Genomic DNA, 23542 nt, shown 5'->3' with positions numbered 1-23542 from the left:
TATTTAAATTTGCATGATGAAAATAAGGTTTTGGGTAACATTCATATGTCAGAGACTGTACATGAGTGTCAGGGGTGCTCTGTTCTCCCCATAATGAACGCTGTCTGCCGTCGTTATAAAACTGCTCAGACTGAAGCCTGATACTGAACACTTCTGCCCTTTAGTAAAAAATAAAAAGCTGAAGTAACATTGAGGCCAAACTGCTTCATTTGACAGTTTATGGATTTCGCTGAGGTACAGACAATGTATAAACTGGCTAGAAATGTTACTTCTCTGGACCTTTTGGAGAGATTTGATCAGTTTGGGAGAGCATTCAGCTGATTGTTTGATGCCATTGACTGAATGTAATATAGGAATAAAGGCTAATCATATCAATGGCGCCTACAAAATGCAAAACATTGTTTCCATTTGCATCAGATTAATAAGTTTTACGTAATCACAAGGCAATAATAACCTAATATTTTTTGATTAAATTGATTTTTCACCATGCATTCATCAATTATTTACAGAGATATTATTTAGAATTCCAGATTCTGAGACTGAGAATTGCATTGATAAAACAGCTCTATAACAGCAAGATTAAATATGACCGTTTCATCATTTCAGATGATGGTGACTGTTTTAAAATGAGCTGTGCACTTCAGAGCCTGATTCATTGATTGAGTGAAGCGTTCTGTCGAAGCTCACATATAACCCCCATATACCCCCCGGTTTATAGCTTGCAGTTTAATGCGAGGCTAAGTTCCGATATGATGGCATTCATTCAAGTAGATGCTATTTTAATCCAGAACAGCGGCTCTTGACACGGCTATTCTGAGCGTCTTCCTCCAGTAATAGCCGATCCTTAGCCTCTGTGATGGGGAATTAAACTCCTTTGGACAGTAGCGCTGTGGGTTCAAAGAGACATGCAAGTGTTCTTCCTTTTCAGGATACGGAAGCTGGGTACCGAACCACAGCAAAAGTCTTTGATGTAAAGGATCAGCTTCTGCGTGAGCCAGAATTTGAACAACAAAAACTGGGGAAATTAACCGTTTCTACCGAGGGAACCAATTAAGGACTTTTTGGGCGAATGGAGTCGCTCATTGAAATGAATGAGATTTGCTTCATTGGACGAGCCCCTGTACTGCTTATATTGCGAACCTCGTGTACATATCAGGCGTAAATCACCCAAACCAGCCATAGAGGGGTCTGGGGTTGTCTGGCTCTGTGTGTGTTAGCAGGGAACCGCATCTGTACCCTGCAGGCTCTACGCAGGACTGGACAGGTCCAGCGAGCAGCAGAATGGGGGGGGCGGATGAATTAAAGAACCGCTACGGTCCGTTACAGAAGAACACTGAGAAGCTGGTTTGCAGAATGAAGGACACACACCAGGTTTGCCTCACTTTCTGAGCTGTGGGTTCACCAGGTGGACTGTGAAGAATGAACGTACTATAAAACAGTCAAGGCCACAAGGAAGAGAGATGCACGTGTAAGCTTAAACATCAGACCTGCTTGGCTGCGAGCAAGTGTTTTTTTTTTTTGGAAGACCCTCTTTATGAGAAAACGTGTGTGTGTGTGTGTCAGTGCACGTGTGTGTGTGTGTGTGTGTGTGTACTTGTGGTGTTGTGAAACACAGCTTCATGTTATGTACACTTGACGATCTTGACGTTTCACGAGGTCCGAAGAGAGCAGTCGCAAAAAAACGGCAAGGATGCAACCCCCTTCCACATGCAAATAACGTGTCGTCACCAGAACATTATCAGGTCAAAGAATGTTTAAGTGCAAAAGACACAATTCATTTGAGTTCCTAACTAAATTCTGTGCAAATCTGTTTGGTTCGTGATGTTTTCTTAACGTATGAAAGCACACGAAAACGCAGAGCACAAACGAAACAAGCCATGAACTCGCAGGAACAAAATATGCAGACTTGTTCAAGACGAGGGAGAAACCAAACACAAAAATAATTGTCCTGAGCTCTCATTCATGATGGTGATCTTTTCCACCTGGGTGGAAAAAGAACTACTGAAGACTAATCAGCTGGAAAAAGCAAGTAGCAAAGTAAAAAAGCCAGAAAAAAAGGTAGAAATTATCCTTCAGAAACCGTAAGGACAGATGATGATAGAATTGCCCATAGGGCTACTGTATGTTAATAAAAAATATAAATCTGCTTTGAAACTCTATAAAAGAAGATCCGTTGGAACTGAAAATACTGTGTACAGCTACTTCTACTCGATAAACAGAACTCAAAATGGAGCTGCGATCCAGTTTACCCCAGGCTTTGCCATTCTTCGCCTATGGGCGCGCCAGCAATGCAGCGCTGGGCCGAGGACTGAGCCGAGAGGAACTCCCTCCAGCCTGAATCCGGGCTCAGGTGGTGCGCGGTGCGCTCAGTGGCTGAAAGTCGCGTCGGTTCCCTGCCCATGCAGAACCGCGGCGGCCACCCCGAAGGCCCCGTGCGCTTAACTTCAGGACATGGAAACAAACGGTGTCTCTCTCAGAGCGGCTCACGAGAAGATGTCCTCCTTGTCGGACTCGGGGGAGGCGGGACGCGAGATCTCGAAGAGGGGCCGGGGGGAGCTGGGGGCCCTCCTGCACTTGAGTATTCTCAGCACCTCGGCCAGCTGGCTCTCCAGGCCGGCCATGCGGCCCTCCAGGGCCTTCATCTCCTCCTTCAGCTCGTGCTTGAGCTCCAGGAGCGAGGCCTGGAGCGAGTGTTCGGGGATGGGGTAGAAGGCGTGCCGGGCCTCGGGCTGCACGGGGCTGCGGTCCTGGGGGGTGCGCGCCTCCCCCCCCACGCTGTCCAGCCGCAGGTCGCTCTTGGTGATGCCGCTGTCGCAGGAGTCGGTCTTCTTCAGCGACGCCTCCTCGTGGGCGGAGGCCTTGGCCCTCTCCGGCAGCGTCTCCATGGACTCGGCCTTGGACACTTTGGTCCAGGTGTCCATCTTGCCCGTGGCGTCCTTGAAGCGGCCCCAGCCCTTGCCCTTGGCGGGCTCGGCGGACTTGCTCCCGGGCTGGCCGGCCGCGGGGGCGGGGGCCTGGAGCTTGGCGCGGTTGGCGAGCCCCCCCCCTCCCCCGGATGTGGAGGCGGAGGACGAGACGGAGGGGATGGGCGTAGCGGGGCTCTCCGTCACCGTGACGATGCTGGTGGTGGCGATGACGTGGTGGGCGGTGGCCTGCGTGACGCGGGCGACGCCCTTCTCCACGTCGGGCTCAAGCGCCTCCGGCTCGCTCCGCTCCAGCGCCATGCGCGCCTCCTTCTGCTGCCGGAAGCGCTGGAACAGCCGCCGCACCGGGTGGTCCGGCGGGAGGTTCAGCGGCGCCTCGTTCTTCCTCCTCAGCCGCTCCTCCTCCTCACGCTTCACATCGCTGATCTTGCGGAACACGATCTGCAGGGACAGTGAACACAAGCCCCTTAGACTCCGCTGAAACTTTACTACCTTCACGCAGGCCTCTGAGAATTAAGCTGCTAACCAAAGGGGTCCTGTCATACTGCACGTGAATGAATATATCAAAGAATTTTATTTCGTTGATGAAAATAGAGGTTTCTTTTGAAATAAGTTAGCCGTGGGCATTTTGCTTATGCCAGAAAGGTTAAGGTATTTTAATTAATTATTCACTGGGTGTGAATAAATGGCACCTTTATGTATGCTGGGGGATAAAACATGGATTATTCCCCCCCTCAGGCTTAGTGTAATAACCTAATAAAATGCATTCTAACAGTAGTAACTGTAGTTTGAAATCTCTCCAAGTTTATCACCTAAAAGTTACGAAATAACTTGAATGTTACTTTTCATGTTTCAAAACATTTTTGTGCATATAATTTCAATAAACTGGCAATATAGCGGAATAACTTATCAAATTAAGCTAATTCAGTTGAGTGGAGTGTGTTAAATGTTCCTGTAATTCATGAATTTGTTTTCTTGAGACAAATTTGCTCTCCGCTTCTATATATTCTACTTTTAAGAGCACATTTGTCACGGTTTCATGTTATTCTTGCACGTGGGTTATGGTGTGAATATAATTGCTTTATTGAAATTGATGTTATTTCATATTCTTTTCTTTTTTTTAGTTTAGACATGTTCCATCCTGTTGTGGGAAAAGTCACAACCTGTTAGCTGCAGACATGTCAAGTTAATTGCATTGTCAAACCACATCAAAAACACACAGATTGTAGCTCATGCTGACATTTGATCCTGTACATTGCATTATCATTTGGTGAAAGTGTTGTGGATATCCTGAAGGGTTTATTATAATAGGGAAAAATAGAAAATAGCTCTGCTCAAATATAATGCATAATTTATATGGTAAATCATTGAAATAAAAAAATATTCAGGATATAATTTCATAAACCCATAGTGTAGTCTGCAAAACACCATTATGGTAATAAACTAGAGAAATCTAATTTCATAATCCCATATTGTAAATGTGCATTTAATATCCAAGCCTCTTTAGCCAGCATTTATTTGGCTATGTCACGTTCAGCCTCACTCAGAAAACCACGCAGGGAGGCAGAAACGGTCTGAGAAGCCGGTGGAAACGTAATGCTAGCACTGAAAGGCACCAAAGCCGCTTCATGACTAATTTACAGCTTTCTGACCACAGAGAATAGCTGGATTCTGCTGAATCCTTCGCTTGAACTTCATGAAAGATTTAACGCCTGGCCTCTGTGACCTCTGAGAAACCTTTGAGTTTTTCGCCCTTGCGCAGAAGGTTAACCAGATCATGCTCAGAAACCTCCCTCCTCTCCTGAGCATTACACAGTCCAGTCCCCAACACCACACTGCCTCCTCTCCTGAGCACTAAACAGTCCTGTCCCCAACACCACACTCCCTCCTCTCCTGTGCATTACACAGTCCTGCTCTCAACACCACACTCCCTCCTCTCCTGTGCATTACACAGTCCTGCTCTCAACACCACACTCCCTCCTCTCCTGAGCACCACACAGTCCAGCCCCCAACACCACACTGCCTCCTGAGCACCACACAGTCCAGTCCCCAACACCACACTGCCTCCTGAGCACCACACAGTCCAGCCCCCAACACCACACTGCCTCCTGAGCACCACACAGTCCAGTCCCCAACACCACACTGCCTCCTGAGCACCACACAGTCCAGTCCCCAACACCACACTGCCTCCTCAACCGTCAACAGCATCAGCCGCCCTTCCTGCGGTTATCTCTCTGAACGCTCTTTTAACAGCACTTTCACTGCTAATTACGCTCGTGTCCACGGGTCACTAATTAAATTAATTACATTAAATCGGTCACCGCGCCATGTAAGTATGAGCGTTAGCGTAGCTTCCTTCAAGTTAATTTTTTTCCCGTCCTCTTTTCCATCCCCCTTTGATTTAACTGTAACTTCCCCAGCATCCCACACAGTTACACAGTGACTTCACACCCTAATTTTCATATTAAAGTTGCCACCGAAGCTCAAATGGACCATAAACCTGCAGGACCTCAGCAGGACGCCTCTCCGCCAGCTGCGAAGAAGAAGATTCCAGAAGGACAGAAAGAAGAACAGATCCATTACCAGCAAACAGGGAATGAATCCCTCCTGCGTCTGAAGGTCTGTGAGTATGGAATGCATGCCCTCAGGGTGAAAACCAACACCCAGCACTTCCTTCTGGCCGAGCCGAAGAGGAGATCGCTTTCCTTCTGAGATGTTAATTAAAGTGCCGCTTCAACTGCGAATGAGCGAAACATGATTAAATAGGGTCTAATAGTTCTGTGTTTTTAAATGTTATGTAAGGCCTTCATCACTCATGTTCATTGTAGCCTGGAGTTGCAGATAGATCACAGTTATCCACACTGATGCACTATTAATGTAATTTACGCTTCCACTCTCACACACATATGTTAAATTTATTATGTAATCCTGCCATGATGAACAGTTTTATATCTTTGCTTGTGCAGCTGGATTGTGCAGGAGCGGGTTTGAGCATCCGCGGTGTCACATCACACCAACACCAGGGGGTTTCCACACAAGCCATGGACCATTAGAGAGGGGAAATTCAAGGTTCAAATTGAACCTCCGGGCTGCTGTAACTTTCACTTGTAGCGTAAAGGTAGAACCTGCTTTTCCCAGTGTTACAGGGAGTCTTTGTACAGCAGAACCTGCTTTTCCCCGCGTTACAGGGACTGAGTGTACAGCAGAACCTGTTCCCCGCTTTATGGGGACTTACGATGTGATGATGGTGGGATTTTAAAAATGCATGTGGTTCTTTGTGGTTTCTAATGCCTCATTCTGTGTTACAATATTTGAGGACCGGTAAGAAGAAAGTACCTCAGTGTGGTACAGATTCACGTTCTCACACATACACACAGCCCTGCGTATCAGAGCAATGTTGATCTGGGCAATCCACAGGCCCCCCCCTGCATGTGTCCCAGACCAGCTCCGATCCTTTATTAAGCCCTCACTGTAAAGACACCTCAGCCAGGATGAGAGAGAGGCCCTGGGACACCTCAGCCAGGATGAGAGAGAGGCCCTGGGACACCTCAGCCAGGATGAGAGAGAGGCCCTGGGACACCTCAGCCAGGATGAGAGAGAGGCCCTGGGACACCTCAGCCAGGATGAGAGAGAGGCCCTGGGACACCTCAGCCAGGATGAGAGAGAGGCCCTGGGACACCTCAGCCAGGATGAGAGAGAGGCCCTGGGACACCTCAGCCAGGATGAGAGAGAGGCCCTGGGACACCTCAGCCAGGATGAGAGAGAGGCCCTGGGACACCTCAGCCAGGATAAGAGAGAGGCCCTGGGACACCTCAGCCAGGATGAGAGAGAGGGCCCTGGGGGGGGGTTTCAGGAAGCAGGATTACTGAGTTCCTGAGTTTTTTTTTTTTTTTTTTTTTTTTTTTTTTTTTTACTACAGTCTATGTTCCAGATTTTTGGAGGGTTCCAGGTTTTACTCGGAGCAGTTATCCAGCTAACCCAGTAATCCTGCTTCCTGAAACAGGGCCCAGGATTATCAGTCAGCGGGATCCGCAGCTCGGACCCTACCGTGCCGCTAGAGGCAGCTACAGCACAGCCCACATCCGTTCACAGCCCAAAGACACCTCTCCCTCTCCCTCTCCTCCTCCTCCTCCTCTGCACTTTTACAGAAAACAATTTAGTCATTTAGAAGATGCTCCTGCCCATAGCCATTTGCTGTACGTGCAAGTTCAAGTTAAGGTGGGTGAGACGGCATCACAGTCATTGCATTTATTCAGAAATAGGGGTTTGGAAGCGGGGCAGTCACAGTGCAATACAGGGGCGATTTTTTATTTTTATTTTTTAAACCTGAAGAACCAAAATTCAGTACAACCCTCCATCCACCCATTGAAAACAATAAGCCCTAATGCAGATGATGGAAGTATACCTGTCCTTTGTTTACATCGAACAGGCAGGTGGGATGAATGAACGTCCCCATCACAGTTTTTCAGAAGCAGAGCTTTCAAGTGTCTTAATGGGCAGATAAATTATCGTCCTCCGTGAGAGAATGCTTTTCCACCATCGGTGCCAAAAACACGAACATATTGAATCATAAATACACTGACAGCAAATGTTGACATCGACATTGACAAGCTGTAACAACACAACAGCATAGCAGAGCGCTGAGCCTGAGATACTGAACGGAGGATGAGCAGTGGGGGGGCGGGGGGGCAGCTGTTCGGTTTCTGTGCGGTAGAGGGTACGAAACTTCTGGGTCGTGTGCAGTGGGGGGTTCTGGGTCGTGTGCAGAGGGGGGTTCTGGGTCGTGTGCAGTGGGGGGTTCTGGGTCGTGTGCAGCTGGACGTGCCTTTAGGCACCATTCACTTAGACACAACGTACCAGACCTGGATCAGATGATTCTTTATTTTAACAAAATGTAAAATCCCCGCAGTTTACTGCCGATTTTAAAATAAGCGTTCTCACTGATGTAATATAATGGGTAATGAAAGCGGGATTGCAGCTCAGAGGTTGCGGGTTCGTTTCCAGCTGGGACATTGCCATTGTGATGGTGCCCAGGAGCAAGGTACTTAGCCAGACCTGCTTCGCTAAAAATAGCCAGCTGTATAAATGTGAAAATGTAATCTGTGAGTCACTCTAGATAAGAGCATGCTAAATGCCAAATTAAATTAAAAATCTGCTTTTGTATGACTGTATGTTGTGGTTACTGGCATGTCTCATTGAAAATTGTCAAGGATCTTCCACTGCAGTACTTTATTACATTACATTACTGTGCACTTTTTCCTAAAATGATATTGTGCATAGTATTTATGTCCATAGGGGAGCACTGACAGCTATAGTACCCCAAACAGCACTTCCCTATGTTCCGTATGTCAGGGATTTGGACTGTGTCAGTTATGGCGTGACTGTTAAATCAGTGGTTTCTACACGATCGCCTGAAGGACAAATTAATCATGTGGTGCACTTTGTTTGGTTCTGGGAAAGGGCACACTTACAGTTTAATCAGATTACATTTGTGTGTGTGTGTGTGTGTGTGTGTGTATTGGGGGGGTTCTAATTTAAATATAAATTCTAATTAATACTACATATAAAATTCAAATTCATGCTTTTCCTAATTAACATTCAAATTCGAATGAATGAGAATAATAATTAAAGGCCTTTTTTGTGTGACTTGTCACTTAAAATTAAAATTATGAATATAACATTGTATTGCCTTATGAATTAAAAAAAACACAGAAAACAGCAAACATGAATGTGAATTGAAGTGTGCCTCGGTTTCAGCGATGAGGATGAAAATGCAGCACTGCTTCAGGAGTGTTTGTTGGGCCCTGCCCCCCCCCCCCCCCCCTCCCCGGTTACAGCGGCTCAGTCTCTGCGGTTTGGCGGGTTTGGGCCCCCTGCGGTGTCATATCACACCGTAACCAGGGGGTCTCCACACAAGCTATGGACCATTAGAGAGGGGCAATTCAAGGCTCAAATTGAACCTCCGGGCTGCCGTAACTTTCGAATGGAACATAAAGGTCACAGTCCTGCCCAAAAGGGGGGTGGGGGGTGTGGCAGAGCCAGATTAGTGTACGCAAGGGATGCATCAAATTTTGAGAATGTCAAGGGCTTTTTCTGCCATCTCTAAAGCACAGTGCCATGGTACGAGAGAAACTCCTCCCGTTCATCAATGTGAGTGAAATTCATTTTTAAAACGTGTGTCTGGTAGCAAAGACTCTGCTTTCCCATCACGCAAGGTGCGATAACGTGGTGCTTCGCCATCATCCCGCTTTGGCAACTTCAGAAGCTGGGAAAATATCGTTTATAGCAGCGCTTTTATTTCTGAAATCCTGAGGGTCTCTCTGTTAGCCTCCAAGCTTTCTTTGCAGACCGTTAGCACACAAGCTCTCTTCGTTAGCCTCCGAGCTCTCCTTGTTAGCCTCCAAGCTTTCTTTGCAGACCGTTAGCACACAAGCTCTCTTCGTTAGCCTCTGAGCTCTCCTTGTTAGCCTCCGAGCTTTCTCTGCGGACCGTTAGCCTCCGATCTCTCCTTTAGCCTTTAGCCTCGCCTTGAGCCACCATGAGCAAGGCTTTCATTTCCTTCCCTCTTCTGCAGATATATCTGCCTCTCTGAACATCCAGCGTTCTCATTCCAATCAGAGGGGATAATGAACAGTCAAGTCGCAGTGTTTGTTCCAGTACCCCACTGTCACTTGATATGTAATTTGCGGTGATCTGAACATACTGACATTGCGATTACTCACTTGCCCGCTGAAATGTCCCCGTGCTGGGCGCTTCGGTAAATCAAGTGTTTGTGACTCACACACACGTCCTTACTAGAGTCCAGCGCTTTTTATTAACAGGATTAGCCTATATCACCACCCCCCACCCCCCGCCCCTTCATATTCTCAACACAACAGCTTTGACAAAATAGTTTTTTGTTTTGTTTTTTTTTTGCATCAAGCCCCCATGAACATAACTCATAACCAAGATTCTGCTGTCTTACCCCTTATGTGACGCATCAGCCACCAGCATTAATTGTGGTCTCTGCCCTGCACTGTTTGACATGAGCCACAATCTAATTTTCCATTCCTCTTTCATTATTCAAAACCACAGATCTGAGCCTGTCCATTCGGTGGTGTTTGGTGTTTAGCCAAGTGCAGTGCAGTCACTGTTAACTTGGAATGCCCTGTCAGCGTGAGGAGGGGAAGCTAATTCCCCGTCACAGGTCCTGTGATCCCAGTGAGCTCGTGTGCCTGTGAGGACTGCCTCTGGTTCCCCAGTGAGCTCGTGTGCCTGTGAGGACTGCCTCTGGTTCCCCAGTGAGCTCGTGTGCCTGTGAGGACTGCCTCTGGTTCCCCAGTGAGCTTGCTGTGTTTTTCAGAGCCACAGGCAGCGCTGCTGATGACAGGTTTAGGGTTCTGTCAGGGTCCTCTGTACTGCACCTTCATTGGGCTCTTCTGAGAAACAGCCCCCCACCCCTCCCCCCAGAATGGTCCAGTGCCGACCTGGCAAATGAGGCTGCAGACCTGGCGGGGGGGGGGGGGGGGGGGATCGATTTCTGCCTGCACAAGAGTCCAAGTCCCCACGGCTGAGGCATGTTTGTTAATGATAATCCCCATTAGCTGCCGCCTCTGCAGCGCAGGGGCTGGGCTGGACGTTTCCGTGCGCAGATGTTCTCTCTGTGACGGACGGGGCCTCACACCTCCCAGGAACTCGGTTAGCGCCGCGCGTTAGCTTTGTTCTCCTGGCTTTCAAGCTGATGAGCAATCCACTTACCGAGCCCGGCTGATCACTCCGCCAGGTCTTTACCGCCTCGAGGAGATGAAAGGGAACACGGCGGAGAGTCTGATGGCCACTCGTGCTTAATTGTGAATATTCCAATTGTGACTCACTTAATTGGTGGAGGAAATCGTGCGTGGGCCCGTGGGTAGAGCCGTTTCATCTCTGAGCGAGCTTCATCACCGTCAGCTCGGAGCCTGCATTCTTCAGACAACAAAGCGCATTTTATTACGAGTAATGGCATCTTGTTCACTGAACAAATGAATTAGATTAGGCTTTGTAGTTTGCAGAGGGAGCGAGCGCCCTGTTGAGATATGGATCTGTAAACGCGCTGGTCGTTTCCTCTGCGGTGAGTGGAGAGAGACGGACCCTTAGCGAGGTCCTTCCTGCGCCGCAGAAAACCCCTCCCACTCAGAAAGCAGCGCGCTGAACGCAAACCGCCACCGTCTTTACTGACACCCCCGCACCCCCCCACGCTGCGGTCTCCCCTCCATTTAATTAAGCCACATAATTAATTACTCCCAGCCACAGCCTGCCCACCCCTGGGTTCAGCACTAAAACGTGAGTAACGCTTCATGTGTATGTTCATTGAAACGGTGAGTGAGCGCATCGGGGGGTAAGGGGGCGGGGGGGGCGGGGGGGTGAACGGACGGGGGATTCCAGTGGCTTGTGCGGAATCTTCCGGATCGACGCCAGCGGAGCCGCCCCTTCGGAATTCTGCCTGCCCGCTGCGCGTCTGTAGGCCGTCCAGTTTTCCCGCTCGGACGAGCTGAAGGAACGCCGTGGCTCCGGTGAGACGGGCGCTCTGTACTGTCACGCAGTGAAACGGCTCCGCAGAGCAGATGATGGGCTCACGGTTCTGGTGTTTGGTCTGTGGATGTTTGCTGGATGTTTTGTAGCTATGGCCGAACGTTTAACCTACGCTCACACTCTCAGTGCTCGCACGCTTCCGTAGCTTCTCCTCGTGGCCCCCCTCCCTCCCGCGCACCCCCCCGCTCCCTCGCGTGCCCCCCCCCCCCTTGCGTGGGCGGCAGTAACAGCACGCAGCGTGGGATCGATGACAGGCAGCGCGGGAAAGGGCTTCAAGGGATCAGTGGCATTCCAGCCCCGCAGTTCCTGACGCCGAAAACGAGCGAATTAGAAACCGTCTGCGCCCCTGAGATCAGCAGTGAGTAACGCCATCGCTCACGCAGCGGGGAGAAAGACATTCACCGTTTCCTGTGCCGGACCGCCCCAAAAACAATGGTTCGGTTTTCCCCGCGTTTGTTCCAAATGCTTCTGGCGGTTTTGGCGGCTTTCTGCCGTTTCAGACGCGAGGAGGGAGCTGGGTCCGGGAGCAGATGGTTTTATCCTTTTTTTTTTGTTTGATGTTGTTTTTTTTAACGGGACGCCGCTGTAGAGACGCTCAGCCTCCAGGATTCAGCGGAGCGCCCGCGTGCTGCGAGCGGGGGGAAGACGCTCGTCACGGAAGGCTGCCGTCGCCGCGGTGACACCCCCCCGCAGACACACGACCCCCCCCCCATCCCCCCCGCAGACAGGGGGCTCAGCAGGGTGCCGCTTCTTTATTTCACTGCCGCTGTGTTCCTATTAAGCAGCCGAAACTGGCACCTCGTGTGCCACTGGCTCAGATCGGGGAGGCTGAGGGTGAGACACGGGCACTCTCACAGTCGCACTCGGACACAGCCCGTTACAGCCCAGTCTAAAAATACATCCACACTGTACAGGCAGAGCGAGCATTAGTATAACAGCAAATCACTACATTAGCTTTCATATCTTATAATTATCTATAATATTTACATATTATACATGTTCATTGCTGCTTCATTTCTGTGTAAAAACATGTGGCTTGAGAGTTCCTATAGGAAAGGAATGCCTTCACAGTGCACTGTACAAAAACATCCCGTAATGAAAGCTTGTCTTGGCTTATAATGGATTTGGAAATTCAGTTTTTCACTGTTGGAAACCGTAAAAATGAGCAGGCAGAACTGAATTATGAACACCAGAAGCTGTTAAGACAGCCTTGAGAGTCGTTTCTCAAAACATGAAGTGCTTCTTTCTGGCGTTTAAAAAAAAAACTAGTTTCTCATTCAACCGCAGGGGGAAGTGGTGGTACCTGGCACACAGGAGAGAGAGACTAGACAAGCCGGAAAACCGTTTAGACTGAGGTAGCCTGGCCAAAGAAAGTCCCATTTTACACCCTGTTTCAGGGACAGGTTCTGTGCTGTTTGTCCATATCAATCATGGCTCACACAGTTTCCATTCTGACTTCAAACATTATGTACAAGACATGCTGCTGCGAATGGAAGTAATAAGCTGCCAGCTGACATTGGGACTCTCTCAGAGACGAGGCGTTCATCACGCTAATTTAATTAGCCTTAAATACATTACAGGGCTGTACAGCGAAGCGCCCCGCAATCCTGGCCATGCATCAGCCTGAGGGGGGAGCTTCTCATTAAGCAGAGGTTTTTGAGTAAACTTTATTAGTCACAGTGTCATGAAACATTGATGGTACACAACAAGGATAACGCAAGCTTCTGTTTGTGTCAGACTGTAAAAAAAAATCTGCACATAGAACATTCCTTTTGACACCAATAATAAGTAGTTCTCAGCGAGGACAGTTTTTGTGATGCCAAATTCTCTTTAATGGTTTCTGATGCGCGTGCAATCAGGGACACACTGAGTGGGCCCGAGAATCGGCGCAAATCTTAAACTCCCCACCCGTACACACACACCCAAACCAGCTATTTATAACCCACTCAGAACCTCTGAAATTCTCATTTGTTCTTGATCCAAGATGTTTAGTTATTTCCACTCTAAATCGTCATTTTTCCTTCCAGCTCACACCACGTCTCATTATTTTTTATTTTGCTGTTTTTGTTTTTGCTGTTTATCGGTTTGAATGTTCAGCGCGTGCTTTTATTATGAAGTGAGGCGGGCACAGCAGAGTGAAGTCGATGACTGGCAGGCCAGATAACTCTCACAAGGAAGAAATCACGAGAAACCCAACCACTTTCACATCTGCCAATCAGATCTACAGCAGATCTGTTTCTCCGTGTTGCTCTGGTTTGGCTCTCATCTCGCTGATATTTCACTGCGAGTCGTGATGTCTGGAAGAATGAAGCCAGACTTAAAGGATAATGAATAAATGTGGAAAACTGGCCGTTTGTGATGCCGGTGTCAAAAAGAGAATTGTGCATATCAAGGTATCGTTCAAAAGTTATTTAATATAAAACTGCAGAGCACTGTTCAGTCTATATGATCTACTTGGAATTTAATCTACTGTGACTTTGACTGAAAAGTAATCCCAGGTTCTTAAAGATAACAAACCTGGTGAGGACGTGTCACATTGTCAGATTTTCCATTTGCCACTATGGCCTGATAATTTCTTTTTTTATGACGGTGTTCACCTTTGCGGATGAGCTGTGAACACACTGACACAAAAAGGCTTTTCACAGAAGCACATTAATAAAAACAACGTAGAATGGCCTATTTTGTCAAATCGCTCCCTGCAAAAATAAAGGTGTAATTTAAGGGAATGGCGTAGAGCGCTTCAATATTTAAATAAAAAGCTTGAAATAGCAGCCCTTAGCAGACTTCTGGAAGATGCACTACAGAGCCTTCCTCCTTCCTTTCTGGCAGCTTCTGCTCCTCTTCATCACTGCCTTCAGTGTAAGAAAAAAGTCCAAAAAGAAACGGTGCCTTCTTTTGCCTTCTCCCACAGAAAAAGTAATGGTCCTGATAAATCTGTGTGAAGCTGAGCTGTGCAGTGTTGGTTAATACAAGCGGGAGTGAACGCGGAAGGCGGTATTGATTGTTAGGGCTTTGCTACTTTTGCTGGTGAAAAAAGAAAAACGTCAAGACGATATCGGGTTGATCTGCTGGACTAAGCAGCTGCGTTGCATCGCTGGTGACCGATGAAGAGGAGGGTCCAGCTGCCATTCCGTGTCTGACAGTCAGCAGTCTCGCTCAGAGCTGCTTAGCAGCAGAGAAAGCTAGCCGCTCCAGTGGAGGATGATGGGATAGCTCTGACCGCGTCTCTCCGCGGTGTCTCTTAATTTAATACGCTGCGTGTTCCGCCAGCAGGACGGGTCCCCTGTGAGTGGGACAGGGTCCGTCCACTCAGGAAGATAAGCCAGGAAATTGGGCTGGGTGAAGGGAACTCTGGGAAGGGAAGTCAGCGCTGAGCAGCACTGACACGTCTCCAGAGGATGGCGGATATAAGTGAGTGTAGAGCTTTCCTGAATTAATTGGATTTTAAATCAGAAGTCCCACAGAAAAAGGTTGAAAGGACACAAGGCTCATGAAACATTGACAGGCGTAGCCACTCGAAGCTTGATGGTTACTCTCCCTGCTGCGTCATCCCGATCGACCCCGGGTCTGCGTGCATGCGCTGCGTTTATGAGACCGATGGCTGTGCTGGTTTGGGGCCGAAGCAAGTCTTTCCTCATCAGACGAGCCTGAATAATGACATTCTCACTCCCACTGAAAAAAGGTTAAAAAAAAAAAAAACCCTCAGTTTCTAGAGCATTGTTTTTTCCTGCTCAAAATTGAAATTGCCATGGCGATGGTGATTTCAAATTACCATGGCAATGGCAGTTAATTCCTTGCAATGATCAAATGTACTTTACTCCAAGAAGAGCTTCAATTAAGCCTAGCTGACAACGCAGCAGGGTTCTGCAGTTATTCTTTTTCTAAAGGAACATCTTCTGTGTCTGTTGTTGATATACAGATATTGAAGATCCCTTTTTTAAGGAATCACATCGAGGGCAGATATATACACATAAAGATAATAAATGCACCATTTACATTGAAGGCAAAAACACAGACAAATCGTACATACATACATGTATGTGCTGTGGAGACCTGGCAAAGGCCTGTTTGGTCAAAATATTTTGTCTTAATTAATCCTTTGCTTTTAAATTTTGTTTTGAGAGTACTGTTAAATTATGCAGGCGTTAGGTTTTTTGGACAGTATTCAAGGCCACCGTATTACTCTGGATTACCTGCTTTCATTATAACAAGCACCCAAACAAACAAAGACTAAACAAACATTTGAGAATAATTACTCAGCACTCATACAGTCATCATCATCAGCCTTTATCCCGCATTAATGAGAAATATGATTATTCTGCTGGAGAAAGAATAATTCCTTGATTAACAATAATTGGATAAAAATGACCTTGTTTAGATTAATTGCACCACATAACTACGTGGTAAGACTGAGTCCGTTAGGCAAACATTCCATCCAGGCATTAATCATTTTATAGTTGATTCTGTGTTATGTAAGAAGGCTCTGATTGCTGAATTGAAACAGGCACAGCATTTGATTAACTGGGAATTTCTTGCCATTAGGGTACAAGTTTTAAAAATTTTTGAGCTGAAATTTCTGATAAATGAACTGGAAAACTTTTTTTGCTCATTCGACTCGTGCTAAGTCATGGTATCAAACTAAAAACAGAATTCCCACAAGGGAGGAGGCGAGTGGTAGATGTCAGAATCTGATCGATGTTTTGCATGCTAGTGAATATGAAAGGTTGAAATGCTTTTCTGTTCAATAAAACTGCTCATATTTCAAGACAGCCCATTCATTTTTGATGAGAAAGTGTTCGAGTGGTATGAATTAGCCTGTTTTAGGATCTTGAGATTTTCCATTTTACTATCAAGAAATAAGGAAGTGGTTATTAATTAATTAGAGAGCACAAACACTACTGAATGCTCTGAGGAGATTCCTTAAAGTTGATTAAAATGTGTACATATTGGCAGCAATGTTTGGCCTATTCAAAAATAAATAACTACAGTAGAACCACAGGGCTTTACCTCTAATCAGTTAACCAAACAAGATATGAGTCCAGAGGTATACTCAACTACACCTTCGCAATATCAAGCTGCTGATTATCATTGATACGGAAGTACTATCGATAAAGAGAGAGCAGTCACACTTTCCACTCATGAGAAACTGCAAATGGTGTAAAACTTGGACATTGCGAAATATCTTTGTGCTGTTACTAAAGAATACAATGTGAGAAAATAAAAAAGAGAACAATGATAGTTTCACATACAAGATGTGTACTTAAAAAAAAGAAAAAAGAAATGAGATTTCTTCCTGATTAACATTTTCAGTCTCAGTGCTAACATAATATAAGCAGGCCTTCACAATTCCACTGAATACAGGATTGATATTAATCAATTTATGATCATTTCTGAATTCCAAACCTACAACATTCCCCGAGCGTTACTTCCTCAGGTTCAGCTGAAACGTGGGAGATTTGGGGGTTACTCTGTCTGCAGTAAAGCCTCTGAAACGTGGGAGATTTGGGGGTTACTCTGTCTGCAGTAAAGCCTCTGAAACGTGGGAGATTTGGGGGTTACTCTGTCTGCAGTAAAGCCTCTGAAACGTGGGAGATTTGGGGGTTACTCTGTCTGCAGTGCCTGGTGGTGACTGTCTGCAGTAAAGCCTCTGAAACGTGGGAGATTTGGGGGTTACTCTGTCTGCAGTAAAGTCTCTGAAATGTGGGAGATTTGGGGGTTACTCTGTCTGCAGTGAAGCCTCTGAAACGTGGGAGATTTGGGGGTTACTCTGTCTGCAGTAAAGCCTCTGAAACGTGGGAGATTTGGGGGTTACTCTGTCTGCAGTAAAGCGGGGCTCAGCCCAGTGATTACAGCAGCAGGAATAAAGCAGTTAACCGCGGAGGATCCTGAGTCCCTGCACACGGTCAGACGCACCGGAAGATGAGTGGCACCTGGGTGGAGCCTTCTCCATCAATCTAATAACCCAGGTGGGGGCTATAAATCTGCCCCTGACCACTGAGCACGCTTCAGACGCAGAACTTTCAAACCTTCACCTTCCTCTCTCCTCTGTTGTCTCCATCTTCCTTCGTTCTCCTCGTTCTCCTCCTCTGTGCTTACCCCCCCTCTGCTCTCCCCCCACCTCCACTCTCCTTTTTTCCTCCTGCTGTTGCGTGCTCTCCTCCAACCTTCTCCTCCCATCTCTATCTCCTCTCCGCGTACTTGGTCTCTCTCTTATCTCTCCATCTCCTCTCCGCGTACTTGCTCTCTCTCTTATCACTCCATCTGCTCGTCCTCTCCTTCTTCCTCTCCTGGCGGGAGTGGGGTCCTCTTGCAGCTGTGGCCTGAGGCCGTGAGAAACGGGCCAATCGGAGGGAACGACCTAACCGGTCCTCACAACGCCACGGCTGGCTCTCACGACGGCAACTAAGCTGCTCTTTATCCCAGAAACTCTCGCACAGAACGCCGCCATTTTGTTTCATACTGTATCGCTGGTGACCACAGCACGTATAAAGCACTACATTAATTCTATAGAAATACATCACCTCTGTACACCCTCTTTGGACCCAATGCAAATGTCTGTACGGAGTTAGGTAAAAAGGCATTCATGTGTTCAGCTCCCTTTACCTTAAATAAGCTACAAAAAGATTTGAAACTTCATAATCTGGTTTCTCTTGGTATCTTTAAATCTATGACTAAGGATCTAGAGGCAGTCTCATTGCAGTCTGTATGTTTTGGCTAGATTTGGTGCCGTGTTTTATATTTATGGTTGTGATTTTAACTCAATTTGCTGTATTTTGATATGTTGTCTTTCTCTAACTTTGAGTAATTGATTTGTAGCTGCCAGTCTTGGCCAGGTCGCTCTTGAAAAAGAGATTTTTAATCTCAATGAGCCTCTCCTGGTTAAATAAAGGTTAAAAAGGAAAACTCAGCTCTTCAGAAGTACCAGCCCTCCTGTGTGTACCGGTGTACAGGAGTAAAAACCATTCACAGCGTTCACATTATACAGCAGCTCCACTACAGTAGCAATTTTGCACTTAGTTTCTGAACAGTCCATACAAAGAGAGGATTAATTGTGCTCTCGGTTAAAGTGGAAAGGTATACTCCATTAGACTTTTTTTAAGAGCACTGGTTGAAACCGAAATGGAAGAGGCATATTTTTTTTGGGACCAGTAATTTTCACGAAGTTAATTTTCGATTACAGCTCGCCTAAGAGGGAAAGCTTATTGTTCATTTTCAGTTCCCGTAATTACAGTATACTTCGCTAAAGAGCAAACTATTCTAATAGAAACTGTATATTGAAGCAATGTAATAAAATTTAAACTGTTAAAAAAAATCACATTACAGTGTGCTGGAGTCAAATCACTGAAGTGATTAAGTGACTAATTGAGGCCTACGCTGGTAACCGTGTGAAAGGAATTCAAGCTGTTCCTCTCACTGCCTCATCATCCACTCCTTCTGTTCAACCTGCAGCCAGCAGATGCCCCACAGCCCAGCAGATCCACCTGCAGCCCAGTCTATCCACCACAACCCAGCAGATCCACCTGCAGCCCAGCAGATCCACCTGCAGCCCACCAGAGGCACCACAGCCCAGCAGATCCACCACAACCCAGCAGATCCACCACTGCCCAGCAGATTCAACACAGCCCACCAGATCCACCTGTAGCCCAGCAGATCCACCACAACCCAGCAGATCCACCACAGCCCACCAGATGCACCTGCAGCTCTTGCACCGGTGGTGTGAGCAGGTTGCTTGTGTTCAATCAACCACAGAAAATATGCTGTGCATCTGGAGGTAAACCTGCCCCCCCCCATTCTCGCCTGACACTATGGGCCAGATTCACTAAAGGATTGCGACTACTTTTCCGAATGTTTCTGCAGTAAATCTGGTTCTGTGTGCCGAAGGGACCTGAGCTTCTCACATTCCAGATAAATGAAAGCCCATCTCATGCAGAAGACCGGGATTCCAACATGGCAGTGACCCAACTAGAACCAGAAACTGCTTTATGGCCTAACCAGAACCCTCTCTGCCTCGTCGGCCATGTTTGGGTTAAGCGTGATTCTGTCACTGGGTCACAGGAAAGATGAGGGAAGCAGATGCAGGGTGCAGTACATTGCACTGCATGCCGACTGCTCAGCAGGCACTCTAATGCAGAGCGACTTGCACAGCTTTTGCGTGTTTTATTTTATTTCTTTTTTTACATAGTATCCATTTATACAGCTGGATATATTTTACATATTTTTTATACAGCTGGATATACACTGAATCAGTGCCAGTTAATGGTGGTGTCCTACCTGGGATTGGAGACCAGGCCTGTACCCTAACCAGCACGCTCCACTGCTGCACAGTGCTGTACTGTACTGGACTGTACTCTACTGTACTGTACTGGACTGTACTCTACTCTACTGGACTGTACTCTACTGTACTGGACTGTACTATACTGTACTGGACTGTACTATACTGTACTGGACTGGACTGTACTATACTGGACTGTACTCTACTCTACTGGACTGTACTGTACTATACTGGACTGTACTCTACTCTACTGGACTGTACTATACTGTACTGGACTGTACTATACTATACTGTACTGGACTGGACTGGACTGGACTCTACTCTACTGGACCGTACTGTACTGGACTGGACTGGACTGGACTCTACTCTACTGGACTGTACTATACTGTACTGGACTGGACTGGACTGGACTCTACTCTACTGGACTGGACTGGTCTGTACTCTACTGTGCTGTACTCTACTGTACTGTCGAGTGCCGGTGGAGGTGCGGGGGCAGCAGTGGACCTGCTGAGTGGCCTCGTCTGACTGGCCAGACTGTCACCATGGCGATTCCCGCTCAGGTTTGCTGCACACGCAGGCAGATTGAGCCTCGCTATGAGCTCGCCTCAGATTGATTCTGTGAGCGAGCCGGAGAGCGCGCTCAGAGATCAGTCTCCCGCGACGTTCCGCAGCAGGAACCCAATCAGAGCCCAGACTCTGCAGAGACTGCAGTAACCTGCGCACACCTGCGCACACCTGGGACAGACTGCACAGCGCTCTAATATGGATCTCTGATAGGGGCTCAGGTTAGATCCAGGAGGCTCAGAGCTAGCAGGCTCAGAGGTACAGTGGGATCAGTGACAAAGGTAGCTGAATAAGAATGCTGAATAACTTGATTACATACTTGATTTTTTTTTTTTTTAAGCATGCCAGTTTAAAAATAATTTTGTACAGTATACTTGAATTTCTAACCCTTACTGGATAAGACTGTACTAGACCACACCAAACTACATAAGATCAAGACAGATACTCTAGACTAGTAGTCTGAAACATGATGTATATGTCTGCTAAATTTCAATCTGTAAATATGTATACATTTACATATGCGCTGCAGTTTTACATACGACCGTGTGTATCTGCATATTCTCAGTTTCCTGTGTAATATACAAGAGCGCCGTCCCTGTGCCCTCCCGTTTCATAAATACTGCAGACAGCTCAGTGAGTCCATCAGGTTTACCAGCCATGATCCTGTTGATTTACTCTCGAGAATACAAGACCTGCATATGGGACTTACTTCAGAAAAGCAATATGCTCTCTGCTGGGTAGCCCTCCCCAGAGGACGCGCGCACAATTACTTTGAAAGGTTACTAGCAGTTTATTGCACAAGGCTGCAGCCCAGAGATGGTGGAGGTAATGTCCTCTGCTTTAATGAGCTACTCTGTGGTATTGTTCCGAAAACAATCACAGAAACCATCCATTTTGATGTCGGAAGTAATCCTCGCATGCGAGTCATTTTCTTGCAGTCAAAGTCAAATTTTCCTCTTTCTTTCTCAAGGACTTGTGTGATATTCTTTCATCACAAAATAAGAGCACAGACGCCTCGACCGGACCAATTTGCTCTTTTTTTGTGAGCTGAATTTCTGCAGGAAAAAGGCCGAGCTGCGTAAGGAGGCTGAAATCTGTTCTTTGTTTTTTAAAATGAGCTCGCCGGATGAATCGCCCGTGTTAAATTGCATTTTATTCAAAGTGCATAATCCACTGCAATGACATGCAAAGCGAGGCAACTGCTTTCAGTAGAAAGCACGGGTACAGTTCATCACAGGAGGTTTTTTATATCTCAGGGTAGGGCAGACTGCGTATGCGGCCATATTGATATACGACGCGCACGCCAGTTTTTATTCACGTTCGCGTGTGACCAGCTGTCCAGCAGGGAATAAATGTTTGGGCGCGGCGGCTCTCGACGGCCAGCGGGGGGCGCTGTTCCGCTCGCGGAGGACAGATTCAGCGGCCAGCGGGGGGCGCTGTTCCGCTCGTGGAGGAAAGATTTGTGGCCAGCGGGGGGCGCTGTTCCGCTCGCGGGGGACAGATTCAGCGGCCAGCGGGGGGCGCTGTTCCGCTCGCGGAGGACAGATTTGTGGCCAGCGGGGGGCGCTGTTCCGCTCGTGGAGGACAGATGTGTGGCCTGTGTACGCCTCGCCATAAAGCAACTGAAGTCGAATTTAAAAAAAAAAAAACATTAAATAAATTTATTTTGCATAAAGAAATAATTCACCTCATAGTTCCACAAATAACTCATTTTTACAAGCTAACAAAAAAAACCCTGCATGTGCGGCTGTGTTAACCGCAGCAACTGTCACATTCTGAACCCTTCTGAACCCTTTGGAAACATGCTGTCGATTCTGTTTTTGGAAAGTGTATTTTCTGCTCTCCTGAATCCTGTTCTGCTGATTAGACGCATCGTGTTTTGCTGACAAGTAAACCAACCAGTGCTAACCAGATTTATTTCAGGAAAGAAAGCCAGAACACTCAAATGAACTGAGATGCTATACATATATCCTACAAAGACTTTATATAAATAGCATATTTTGCACACAGGCCCACAATTCAACATCCAGTATTTATATAATGCACACGTATGAAACACAGTGGCACATATAATACACAATAGTGATGTTTTCTGTTCGTGTTTAAGGGGGGGGGGGGGGGGGGGGGCGCTTTGAAGATTCTTTGCTGACTCAGCGGCACGTCGGTCTTTGAAATCGAGTGGTGGGGTCGCAGTAATCCAGGATCCCTCATGCGCTAAATAAAGAGCTCAGACGAGCTGGGGGGGGGGGGGGGGGGGGGGGGGGGGGGGGGGGGGGGGAAGGGGGGGAGGAGGCGCATGGCCCCCCAGGGGAGAAACCGTCCCCGCGCTCTTCAGAGACGGCTGATGAATTCACCTGCTCAGTGGATTAAGTGGGCCTAAAGGAATCGACCCCAGCTTAAGCATCCTAATGACTTATTGGGTGGTCAACGGGGTCTCGGGGGGGGGGGCTAAGACTGAGCCAAAACGGCTATTTTAAACCCCTCCCATCGGCCTGGCCTGCGTCGGACGTGTTGACTGTTCTGCACAGCGACAGGCGAGGTGTATTCCCCCGATGTGTCTCTACAGCAGATACACATGCCCGATTATACCGAAACCAAATTTCCCATCATATGTCTGACGAATTAAGCCACGCTGTATTACACAGTGATAGATATCTCGTGTCATGATTTCATTTAAAAAGAAGATACATTTGTGTTGTTATTGATCTGCTGTTTAAGAAACTGAAAGGGGGAAATTAAGTGACATCAACAGCAAGATAATTCTGGATTAATGAAGATAATTTGCATGGAAACAGCCTATTATTAAATGGTTAGGCTTAAGATCGCATTTCTCACAAAACTGTTGATGATCTGTTCTGCTGTTCTGATTTAGAGGCTTTGATTGAGTCAGCATTTTCCCATAACTCAAATTTACAACACACAACGCCAAAGAGCGTGAAATGTTATTTCAGTATTAGTTGAAAACTGCTATTGTTGTTGTTCTAGTGGACCGCTTGTCCCTCCTTCCTGTTCATTTTGTGAGTTAATCATATATATGTTTTGCCCTCTAGACCCCAGCTGCAGCCGGTTCAGAATACTGTAATCAGAGCTGATTGGCTCTGTCGGGTCCTAATGAAGGCCTGTGCCCAGGGGCGTGTCCTCTGTGCCCTGTCCCTTAATCAGCGCACTCATTTCTACTTGATTTTCATTTCTGTGTCTAGACACGATTGCCCCCATCCCCCTCCCCCCCCCC

The 23542-nt window shown here is 47.2% G+C and overlaps 1 protein-coding gene across 3 annotated transcripts in view; it reads right to left on the bottom strand.

The window, feature by feature from the left end:
• Positions 1 to 1508: 1508 nt before the first annotated feature.
• Positions 1509 to 23542, bottom strand: part of kcnh1a (potassium voltage-gated channel, subfamily H (eag-related), member 1a) — a 91916-nt gene continuing 69882 nt past the window's right edge. For all 3 annotated transcript variants that reach the window (XM_035400557.1, XM_035400560.1, XM_035400559.1), the window contains one exon: positions 1509 to 3365. In XM_035400557.1, coding sequence (XP_035256448.1) covers positions 2484 to 3365 — 882 coding nt within the window. In that variant the 3' untranslated portion in view covers positions 1509 to 2483. The remainder of the gene's footprint in view (positions 3366 to 23542) is intronic.

Source organism: Anguilla anguilla, chromosome 18 (genome assembly GCF_013347855.1).
Source record: "Anguilla anguilla isolate fAngAng1 chromosome 18, fAngAng1.pri, whole genome shotgun sequence".
Classification (NCBI taxonomy): domain Eukaryota; kingdom Metazoa; phylum Chordata; class Actinopteri; order Anguilliformes; family Anguillidae; genus Anguilla; species Anguilla anguilla.
This window is presented reverse-complemented; position numbering and strand designations above follow the sequence as displayed.